This window comes from Canis lupus, chromosome 32, assembly GCF_048164855.1.
Source record: "Canis lupus baileyi chromosome 32, mCanLup2.hap1, whole genome shotgun sequence".
In the NCBI taxonomy this organism is placed as follows: domain Eukaryota; kingdom Metazoa; phylum Chordata; class Mammalia; order Carnivora; family Canidae; genus Canis; species Canis lupus.
Genome location: NC_132869.1, coordinates 24060852 through 24072926, shown reverse-complemented (window position 1 = coordinate 24072926; position 12075 = coordinate 24060852). Strand labels below are relative to the sequence as shown.

At 35.5% G+C, this 12075-nt stretch overlaps 1 protein-coding gene across 3 annotated transcripts in view; it reads left to right on the top strand.

Moving 5' to 3' along the window:
* RAB27A (RAB27A, member RAS oncogene family) overlaps positions 1–12075 on the top strand; it is a 71887-nt gene that overhangs the window by 36055 nt on the left and 23757 nt on the right. For all 3 annotated transcript variants that reach the window (XM_072808720.1, XM_072808721.1, XM_072808722.1), the window contains one exon: positions 8674–8848. In XM_072808720.1, the coding sequence (XP_072664821.1) occupies positions 8696–8848 (153 nt within the window). In that variant the 5' untranslated portion in view covers positions 8674–8695. The remainder of the gene's footprint in view (positions 1–8673; positions 8849–12075) is intronic.

Here is a 12075-nt window from a genome sequence, read left to right as displayed (position 1 = left end):
ATATCTAATGCAGTTATATAGTATTCCCAATTTAGATAAAATCAAACTCATCTTTCAATTAGGAGACAAGGAAAAGCTAGATTTCTAGCTAGGGCAGAAACCTATCTTCTCTTGCCTTGACCAGAAATTGAAAAGAGGAAACTCACGGCCCAGAAGGCAGAGGCTATCTCCTCTTGCGAAAATAGGGAGCCCCACTATTGGGTAGGACACTTGTTTTTATAGTGAAAGTAGATGTATTTTACTTTAGGGTCTAGGAATTGAAATGATCTAAGACAGTTGTAACCAGGGCTTATTTGGTAACCACAAGTTGTCCCTACTCATATCTTGATTTGTTATAAAATGCCTTCTCTGTCCTGCCCCACTCTGTATGATTTCTCTTACCCCTTTCTGCTGTCTCTATTATGTGTATTCTTCAGAACCAAGAATAGATCAATGGTTCCATAAACAAAAGGAGAAAAATCTACTGCTTTTTAACATTAAATTTAAAAAACACCGATAGGCTTTATTGTTCTATGCCTGTCATTGTTGCGTGAACATTTTTCTCCAAATGAATCCTTGAATAAGGAGACATTAATATGTACAACAGAACATGAGACAATATAGGTCTCAAAAATCCTGATGTTTTGTGTTTTGTCTGAAAAGTAATAGTTATATTCATATTTTTCTATTTCTACGTAGAAATCACTTTGGGCAAGGCAAGTGAGGTCCATAAACTCTATAGGAACACTGTAATATCTTATTAACCTTTCTAAGAAATTCAAAATGTTTTCTAGTTAAAATTTCTTACAGTATACCTCATGTTTCTCTTTTAAAAGTTTTCTCTTTTTTCTCTGTTAAGCTTTACATTTTTATTCCTTTTGCATCTTTATATGCATGCCAAACATGTGACGTGCACATATCGGCAGGGAAAAAACAATATGGGGATGTGAATTTTCATGTCCTATTGTACTATGTTTACAAGGGAATATTAAAATGTTTTTGAGGATTGGCTTTTTTGAAAATGCAAAGAAGTGGGTATAGTTATTAGAATATAGATTGGGAAGTGGCTAAAAGTGTAAGGTTTTAATGTTGAATATTGGCTCCCCATTGTGCTCTGGCACCAAGCACAAAATAGGCATTCAATAAATATTTGATGAATGAAAGAGTTAGTGAATGAGCCTGAAGAAGTATCCTTACAGAGAATTTCAGGCAGCACCACAGGAAATAATCTTGATTTGAAAGGAATGCATCAAGCTCAATAGCAAATAAATCTGTAAGGAAATGAAAAACACCATGATTTTTCTGCTCTCTTTACATTTTGAAACCACAGGAAAGAAAGACATAAAGAGGATTTACAGGAGATAGTACAAGTATCAAGATACATAATTTCTTAGATTTGCTGTGACCAACAAGAGGCAGACATGCCTTCAGTTTATGACCTGTCTCCTTGGGGGGAACTCATCAGAAGGAAGAGCTTTGTGACAGAGACAGAAGTACAGGTCCTTCATACCAACTTCTGTGTGTCTAAGCCTTACTTATAAAGTAATTCATCTCTATAATTGCTGGCGCTACAGAAAACTTTTGATTCCTGAATCAAATCAACTATAACTGAAGTTCCTGGCTTTGAAGGAAGGATTACCGAGAGAACAAAAGACATGCTATGTTAGAAAAGGGTATAGGACTAGAATTTAGAAGACTAGGAATCTAGCTCAGCTCCACATCTAATTGGCTGATTGATTTTATATGGTTCACTTGTCTTCTCTGGACTTCATTCAGTTTCCTCTTTTGGAAATTTAAGTATTGAACTGATGAACATTTCGGTTCTGAAATTGCCAAAAATCATACAGATAAAACTCAGTGTTATATTGGAATGCCAGCATAGCTTTCATAATGGATAGACATCTCATAAGTGATTGCATCTAAATTGAATTTTTCCTATGTTTTTTCTAAAGGTTCAGGTAGTGGATTAAGAATAGATCATAAAGTGACATGCCTTGCTGAGAGCTTGATGAGATTTTTAGTCATAGTATTGCTAAAAACAAGTTTCAATTATTGAACATTTAATATAAGCAATGCACTAAAAGCTTTCTGTGGATAATGTCACTTAACCATTGTTATCTCCATTTTATAGTTGAAAGAATGGAGGCTTAGTGTAAAGAACTCAGACCAGGACAAAGAAACAGTCAGAATTTGAACCTGAGCCTACCTCCCATTATATTTAAGAAAATATCACTCTTTGTGTAATATAAGTCTTGTACAGACCCTTGAGTTATCTTTAAGGGTGGTGTGCTGATAAAATCATGCATGTCTAGTACTGTTTGTGGCACATCTATTCAGTTAATATTATCCCTCCCTCTTTTTAAATTCTCTGTACTAAATATGGCTGATAGAGAATTTGGCTTTCAAGAAATGGCTGACCTATCTGAATTAGTTTCAGAATGAGTCTGCCTAATGATAGGGGATCCTAAGGTTGGAGTCTAGGACTGACTTTCATAGGAAGCTTTATGGAGTATTTGGGCTAGGGGTGTGTGTGGGGGGGGGGGCGGTGGAGATGGAGAAGGGAGGGAGAGAAATCTAATTCCTTTGCTCTGACTAAAACCACTCTCTTCTATCTTATTCCCCTAAGAACAATTAAGATATGTTTTATTTTTTAAATAAGGAAGAAGATCATTGACTTTCTCTCTGAAGGCAATTACCACTACTTAGTGTATGTTGAGGAAGTGGGTGTTCCTTGCTTTCTATTGTTAGTCTGGTGAGAGTGAGGGTGGAGAGCACTTTGAAAAAATATTTGTGTAGGGAGGATAGATGGAAGTGAACAGAGTAAGAAAGTCTTTTGCATGTTCCAAATTAGAGTCATTCTTGACTTTTTAGAAGACATTTCCTTGAGGTGTCTTCCTGAAGGAGATACAGAGTTTAAAGAAGTGAACTTTGGTTTAAGTGCTCTTCACAAGTTCCTAATTTTTTCTTTCATTAGTTTTTAGTTTAGGGGCATAGTTCTTTCTTATAGTTCTTGGAAAGAAAGGAATATTGTCTGCATATTTACCATTGGGAGCTAGATTGCAAGATGATGATGCTAATGGCAGTTAATAGTCATACAAGATTTACTGTGTGCCAGACACTGTTCTAAACTCTTCATGTATACATTAACTCTATCTTTACCACAGCCTCCTGAGATAGGTTTACAGCTCCTTCAAATCTAAAATGTGTTGATGGTGCATTTGTGATCTTGCTAGAAGATGCTAATGAAATATTTTCATACAACTATCTCCAGTGCTACCTCATTTAGTAACAGTTGCAAGATGTCATACATTATAAGACTGTGAAATGAAAGATGCATCCCAGTTATAAAGAACTTAAGATAAGAAAGCATATGCGTGATAGTTAATAGAATAAAAATTAATTAAAAAATCATTCCCATTTTTAAAATGGGGGAACCTGAAGCAAAGGGATTAAATATTCTTTAAAAGTTTTTTTTTCTTCTTTAAAAGATTATTTATTTATTCATGAGAAACACAGAGAGAGAGGCAGAGACACAGGCAGAGGGAGAAGGAGGCTCCATGCAGGGAGCTGGACGTAGGACTCGATCCTGGGACCGTGGGATCATGCCCTGAGCCAAAGGCAGATGCTCAACCATTGAGACACCCAGGCGTCCCAATTTTTTCTTTTATTTTTTAAATATTTTATTTTTATTTATTAGAGAGAGTGCATGTGAGGGGGATGGGGAGGAGCAGTTGGATGCTGAGTTGAGCACAAAGCCCTACCCAGGGCCCATCTTAGGACCCTGAGGATCAGGACCTGAGCTGCAATCAAAACTTGGTCGCTTAACTGGCTGAACCACCCAGGCACCCCAAGGGATCAAATTTTCCGATTTCAATATATGTGCTGCCAAAGTGAGCACAGGGATTAAATTATCTAAAGTGAAATGACTATATTCACATCTAGGTGATTTGGTTCTGGAGTCCATGTTCTTAACCTCCACTTTTTCTTCTTTCTCAACAACATGCTGGAATTGAGCCCATGTTAGCATGTGAATAGACTGCCCAAGACGCACTTACTTGTATTCTCATTGGAGCATCCATTATAGAATGGCACTGAGGAAGTGTGTGTGGTATGTAGCCCCTGACTTTAGGACTGTGATAAGGATTGTAAAGTACTTGGTGTGTGGGCATCTGACCTAGGCTTCTGAGCTGCTTTTAGCAAGAGTAATGTAATTGGGAAAAGCCTTCATGAACTAACTTCTCAAGCATCAATAGGTTGGAATGCAACCACTGCAAATATTATGTACAAAATGTTGTTTGGATGTCCCAAATGTCAAATCTTGCACCATGTGTTTTCAGTGTTTCCCTTCCTGCTCTAAAATGCCAACATAAAAATAATTTATGTTATTTCTATACTTGGGGAATGGAATTTTTTCTTTATGGGGAGTAGGCCCCTGACTACTCAAGACTGGAGTAATAAGAATAAGAAACAAAAATAATTTTTTTATATGAAGGTGGTTCTATATGAAGACCTACCAGCAGTTTATTTATTTTTTATTTTTTATTTTATTTTTTTTCTACCAGCAGTTTAAACTTAATATTAAGTTTTCTTCATCTGGTGGTGATAAGCAGTGGTGAAACACATATATTGGACTGCAGGATGGGTTTGGGGCTATAGTTTGCTATGCACTAGAATTATTTTCTGCTGAAGCAGGAAATGGTTCCACTAATTCTAGGCTTTGACTAATTGGCTGCAAACTCAGATAAGAAACTTGTTACCCTCAATACCCTGCCCAAAACCTGAAAAATCTCTGTTATCAGTGAAGGCCTGCCTCCTTCATAAGTCCTTTTATTTCCTTGCAGGTCCTTACTTTTTAGAATTCTGGTCTGTTAACCCAGACTAGCCTAGTCATTGTGACCAATTTAGGGCACACTTTACATAGCCTCCAAATTTGCTACAGATTTTTCTTAACTTGAAATCTCTGTTTTTTTAAAAAAAAAAAAAATCTCTGTTTTATTGTTGGATCATGGATTAATGTTTTGCTGTGATCCCTGAGATAAAATGGTGAGTTGTCAACCAAGGAAATCTCTGTCACCCATCACACCTTTTCCTATTGTTTCTCATATTCTCCTCTGCCAGTGTGCCTGTATTCCTTTTTCTCAACTTGTTTACTGTTCTCCAACACATACAAACTGTTCAGATATAGAAAGAAACTATATTGTAGTGGAGATCAATTTGGGGTATAGACTATCTGCAATTGAGGTAATTATCAGTAAAAATCTGAGTTTGTTAGTTTGACATAGATTTAAAACACCAAACCATTGCTTTTTTTGCTTCTGTTTATCATTTTACATTTTTAGTCTTGAACTGTTTGAACATCTTTCTGATCAGTCAACTTGGACTGGTTGGAACCAGTTTTTAATCATTCTGGGACAGTAAAAAACAATTTTATAGATGACATGATCCAGTTATAAGCAGTTTGATAAAATTAGAGCAAGTTTGACTCAGTTGGAGATATTTAACTGGTCAACACTAACTTGACTCAGTAAAATATACTCTGAACCAATCAAACCTCACATGAGCCAGTTCTGACTGCCTTCCAGGTCAGAACTTATTTGAGCTAGGTAAAACTAGTTTGAAGCAGTTTGAGCTATTGAAACCAGACCCAAGTAATTTTCATTAGATATATTTAGTTTTAGCCAAAGTGACTTTACATCAGTCAGAAATAGTTTTGTGGGTGTAACCTCTTTGAATTTGAGTCTTTCATTCTGAACTAGAATGAACCATTCAGATTTTTTTTTTTTTTTGAGCAAGTATGAGCTTGTTAGAATGGACTGCAGTGTTTTATACAGATTTGAACCTGTTTTTAACTTGGTCATAACTTCTTTTTCAATAGGCATATCAATTTGAAATGAATTGAAAATGTTTTAAACCAGCCAAAAAAGATCAGAATTAGTTTAAAAGTGATCTGTGTTGACTCAGCAAATTACTCTGAGCCAGTCAGAAATCCTTTGTATTAGAAATATGTTTTGAACTGCTCATAGGCAATTTCAGTGATTGATCTGGGTCTTTAGAACCAGTCTGATCTGTTCAGAATGGTGTGAAGAGAGTGAGCTAACATTTACTGAGTTGTAATATATGCTAAACACTGTGCTGGGTATTCCACAAAGAGTGTCTTGTTCAATCTTTAGAACAATGGTGTGAATGAGTATAAAGTATCTTCTTTTTCGTAGAACGGAAACCTGAAGCCAAGACTCCGAGACATCTGAGTAGCTGGCATGTGGGAGACATGGGATTCAGCCCAGTTCTTCTTGACTTCAAAAATCATGTGTTTCCTCTTAGGCTGCCTTGTACAATTAGTACCTGGTAATTTTAATCCCAACATGCATTTATGGAAACTTGAGTAACAGACAATAAGCTTGGAGGTATACTGGACATTGAACTTGGAGTTAGATTTATTTTCTAGACTATGCAAATGAGTTATTCTCTCTGGGTTGTATTTCATCTTTGGGAAAACTGAACCCAGAGAGTGAAAGGTCTGGAAATTTATTTTCAGATTAACAAGGCAGATAATTGCCTAGAGATGTGATTTGAAGAGTGCAAACTATGATTAATATTGATGGTGGTATTTATACCTTTAGCTGTGGTATTTGGTTTGTTAATACTTCCTTTACAATGGCTTGGTTTGGGAACAAATTGTTATGTATTGCTATCAACATGAATAGAAAAACCCACAAAGAACATTTTTAGACTTATATTTGTGATTCTTCTCCCCTAGTAACTAACACATTAAATTTTGGTGCAGCAGAGATAGTTTCATCTGTCTTTGAATTCCATTCAAGTGGATTTAGAGAATCCTAATGGCACTCTTCTGAGTGATGCCATTGGTGATAACATTTTCTCCTGTACCTTAAATGATATAAAAACATAGATACAGAAATGACCAACCTTTGTTCAACCTGAAAGTAGAGAGGAAGTAAGGTAACCACAGTGTTGTTGTATCATTCTCATTGCAGAATTTGAAGTTGCCTTCTGCTTCCTTATTCATTTTTAGGGGAACTTCCAAAATGATTAAACATTATTTGGGCCTGCTTTTAAATTCTTAGCTCTTATTAATGAATAACTTGGAGCCAAATGAGATCCTATAATACGATACTAGCATATTTATTTGTACCATATTAGTTATCTTCTGGAGAGGACTATGTTATATACCATTAATACAGGCAACCCAAACCTGTGAATACAGAAGCTATAATGTAGGAAAGCCATCATCTGTGAAGTGTCATTCTTTACAGTGTGCAAATAGAGTTATGAATGTTTGTGGAATCTCTGCCTTTATCAGCTGACCAGCCATATCTGAATGTGAGGTCCTAGCTCTTTACTAAGGCACCATGAAGAAGTAAATTGCAGTGGCTCTTGGGGGTTAGTATTCAGGATTTTTGAGCATAAGACGAGTCACCAAATTGAGGATGGGGTAGTGGAAAAAACATAGAAAATCAATAAATGTCCTTGCTTGAATTTTTATTAATTTTATGGACCTATAGAAATAATCCTATAGGAAGCATGAGAATGGTAGTAAAGTTTTTCAATGTGAGGCTGGGTGGAAATAGACAATGAAAGGAAAATTAGCATCTAATATAGGGCATCTGATGTGTGTATGGATGGGAGAATATGCATGTTTGAATGGGCATGTAGAGTTGCAGGTGGTAGTGGGGTAGCTCATTATTTTTCTGATTTTGAGGAGGGTTTATTGGTATTAGAAATGGGAGCATAAAAATAAGTAAGCCTTTCCTGGAGACAGACTACATTTTCAGTTGGACTGATATTTTCAGTAGTTTGAATCTATTTAGAGAATAAAAACAAATCCTGAGAAGTGCTCATTGCAAAGGATAAAAATAACCGTGGTTAGGCTTTGCTGGTAAAAACAAGAATTTTTCTTCTCTAAGTTGCACTTTTGTTTTAGTCAATATCAAAAACCTGAATTGGTAGCATTTCTTGTTTGAATACCAAGGCAAGTATAGGTAGATGAGCCAACTGTGACTTCTGAACAGTGGCTGCCCAAATCTGAACTCAGTTTCCAGGGGAGCAGTGGTATTCTAAGAAAGTCTGACTTAACATGAGGTATGTAATTGTAATAATAATAATAATAATGCCACAAGCCAAATTTTACTTGTGAATTTAGTATTGTCTTTGAAAGAACTATAGTGACATTTGAAATGAATAGGATAAATGAAATTGCCTAAATGTCCAAGTAAAAGAGAAAAGCCTGAGATCTAGGACCAGGAGACTTTGAAAAAAGTTGTGTGTGTGTGTGTGGGGGGGGGGGTTGGGAATTGGAACCACTTGCACTCTATTATTATTCCTGTAACATTCTCCTTCCTTATTTCTTTTTAAAATTTTTGCATCTGCATGTAAGACTTAGTGGTGGTTATCTTCTTAATTTTTATTCTCACTTTGAATTTTTGTCTTAATGGTACTGTAATATGCACATTAAGTTTAAGCTGTTATTTATTATTTCTGTTACATCTCCTCTAGCAAATTATTAGACCCTTGGGGGCAGTGAATAGTATCTAATCCTCTTCACAGAACCCTTAGGCATATAAGTGTCACATAGTACTTACTGAACTGGATATTAGAGTAACCGATAGTATTCATGGAATAGTCTAATATTTCCTAATGGCTTTTTAAAAATATGCATTTGTTTGTATTTTACAGGTGAAGCACTGAGTTCTTCATTATGTCTGATGGAGACTATGATTACCTCATCAAGTTTTTAGCTTTGGGAGATTCTGGAGTAGGGAAGACCAGTGTACTTTACCAGTACACAGATGGCAAATTTAACTCCAAATTTATCACGACAGTGGGCATTGATTTCAGGGAGAAAAGAGTGGTAAGTTCTATATGACAATGTGATCTGTGAATCAGTGCTTTCCTGTCTGTCTAGTTTATTTGTAGGAATTAGAAGGACAAAGTTAGGAATATATAATTGAAGGGTGCATGTGAAAGTGTAGTATGTTCAGTCTTTGCAATGTGATTTAAAAGATTGTGCTAAATGACATTTAATATAAAACCAAGGAGACAAAAGGGAAGATTTCTTTTAATTTTCCCTTGATACCCTTTTGGCTTGTATGGTCCCTCAGAACTCTACAAAGTTATTTGTCTGCCTTTGTTATGAAGCTTACAAACCACCCTCACCCTCCTACTCCTGTTTTTTTTTTTTTTTTAAGATTTTGTTTATTCATTCATGAGAGACACAGAGAGGCAGAGATACAGGCAGAGGGAGAAGCAGGCTCCATGCACGGAGCCTGATGTGGGACTCCATCCCTGGTTGCCAGGATCACGCCCTGGGCTGAAGGCAGGCACTCAACCGCTGAGCCACCCAGGGATCCCCCTACTCCTGTTTTGTGGACTATTTCATCCACCTTTGATGTCATTTTTAATTACCTTTATCTTAATTCAGTCCCACGTGGAACGCTAAGTGGCAGAACTCATCATGCTGCCAGGAGGGGGAGGTTGACCTAGGAGTGAGAATGCCAGTAGTGAATGTTGATCTGGGAAGAAACCAAGGAGGAGGTTCTACTGAATGGTGAAGGGGCACTTATTTTTTTTTTTTTTAATATAAGGGGCCATAGGACTGATAGTTATTCTGATGGTGGAGGGGATGGCAGGGGGTCACTGTGTTAGAGTTGCCTTCACATGAACTACATTTCTTGCTGAAGAATCAACTGTTACCATGACATGGATCAACAAGTGGTCAAGAGATTAATGACAAAGATCTTTCAATGGAGCATATTCTACCTGGAAAAGGTACAGGGTCTCTGGCTTCCAGGATAGAAGAATGCATTCCCTCTTACTCTAGGTCTTTTCTGACAGAGAGTCTTATAGAGACTCAGACCCACTGAGTGAGAATAGGATTTCATGAAATTTTTAGTATTGAAATATAATTGTAGAATCAGTATATATGTATATGATTATATTTATTAATTTCCATTTTATGATCTTGTTTTTTTAAAAATCACCTTATTGAGATATAATTCACATAACAAAATTCACCCACTGAAAGTGTACGGTTCAGTGGTTTTTAGCATATTCACAGTTGTGCATCTCATTCTAGAACATTTCACTCCCAAAAGAAACCTCATGCCCTTTAGCAGTCATTCCTCTTTTATCCCTTCTCTGGCCACTAATCTATTCTCCATGGATTTGACTATTCTGGACATATCATGTAAATGGAATCATACAATATGCCTCCTTTTGTGTGTGGCTTCTTTCAGTTAGCATAATGTTTTCAAGGTTCATCCATATTGTAGCATGTATCATGACTTCATTCTTTTTTATGGCCAAATAATATTCCATTGCATTGATATACCACATTTTGTTTATTCATCCATTGATAGACAATTTTATTGTTTCACTTTTTAGCTATTATGAATAATGCTTCCATTAACAGTCATATACATTTTTTTTGTGTGGACTTATGTTTCCAAATCTCTTGGGTATACACCTAGGAATAGAATTAATTTGCCATATGATAACTCTCTGTTTAACTTTGAGTAACCTCCAAATTTTCTAAAGTTGCTGCACTTTTTTATATTCTTACCAGCAATATGGAAGGAGTTCCATTTTCTCCATATCCTTACCAACTCTTGTTATTGTCTATTTGATTATAGCCATTCCAGTGCATGTGAAGTGATATCTCATTGTAGGTTTGACATAAATTTCCCTAATGACACGTTTTTGAGCAATAATTATTTTTCATGTACTTACTAGCCATTTGTGTAATCTTTGGAGAAATGTCTATTCAAATTGTTTGCCTATTTTGAAATTGGTTGTCTTTTTATTCTTCACTTTTCAGAGTTTTAAAAATACATTCTGGATAAATGTCCTTTTAAATATATACATATAAGTAGTTATAACCCTTATGGTTAGGTCTGTGATCCATTTTGAGTTAATTTTTGTATACAGTGTGGGTAGGGGTCCAACAATTGAAAAGCCCATTCTTTTCCCCATGAATGATCTTGGCACTCTTGTTGAAAAATCAATTGACCATGAATATGTGTTTATTTTTGGGCTCTCAATTCTATTCTAGTCATCTAGATGTCTATCCTTAAGCCAGTACTATCTTGATTACATCTGCTTTGTACTAAGTTTTGAAATTGAGAAACATGAGTCCTCCCACCTTGTTCTTCTTTCTCAAGATTGTTTTGGATTCCTTGCAATTCCACTTGAATTCAAGTGGAATTTCTACAAAGAAGCCAGCTGAAACTCTGATAGGAATTGCACTGAATCTGTAGATAAATTTCAGGAATATTGGTTGTTGATAATGTTACATCTTCTGATCCATGAACATGAGATATTTTTCCATTTTATTTAGATCTTCTTTCATTTCTTTCAACAATGTTTTGTAGCTTTTTCAAAGTTTAAGTTGTACACTTTTTTGCTCAATTTATTCTTCAGTATCTTTTTCATTCTTTTGTAAATTGTTTCTTAATTCAGTTTGAATTGTCCATTGCCACTATAGAAATATAATTTATTTTGTGAATTTATCTTGTATACTGAAACCTTGATGAACTTGTTTGTTAGTTCAAATTGTGTGTGTATATTTATATTTATTCCTTAGGATTTTCTATATACAAGATCACACCATCTTCTCTTTTACTTCTTCTTTTCCAATTTGGATATGCATTATTTCTTTTTCTTGCCTGATTACCCTGGCAAGAACCTCTAGTAAAATGTTGAATAGAACTGATAAGAGGGGACATCCTCATCTTGTTTTTGATTTTAGGGAGAAAGCATTCAGACCTCTACCATTAGGTATAATGTAAGCTCTGTGTTTTTTCATAGATGCTGTTTTTCAACCTGAGGACATTCTTTTCTGTTTTTGAGTAGTTTTTTTTTTATCATGAAAGATGTTGAATATTTTCAAAGGCTTTTCTTCTGCATCTATTGAGATAGTTATTGATTTTTGTCCTTTATTCTACTACAATGTATTGTATTATATTGATTGATTTTTGTAAGTTAAATCATCCTTGCTGTTCCTGTGATAAATTTCACTTTGTCATGGTATATAAACCTTTTTATATGTTGCTGGATTCTGTTTGCTAGTATTTTGTTGTC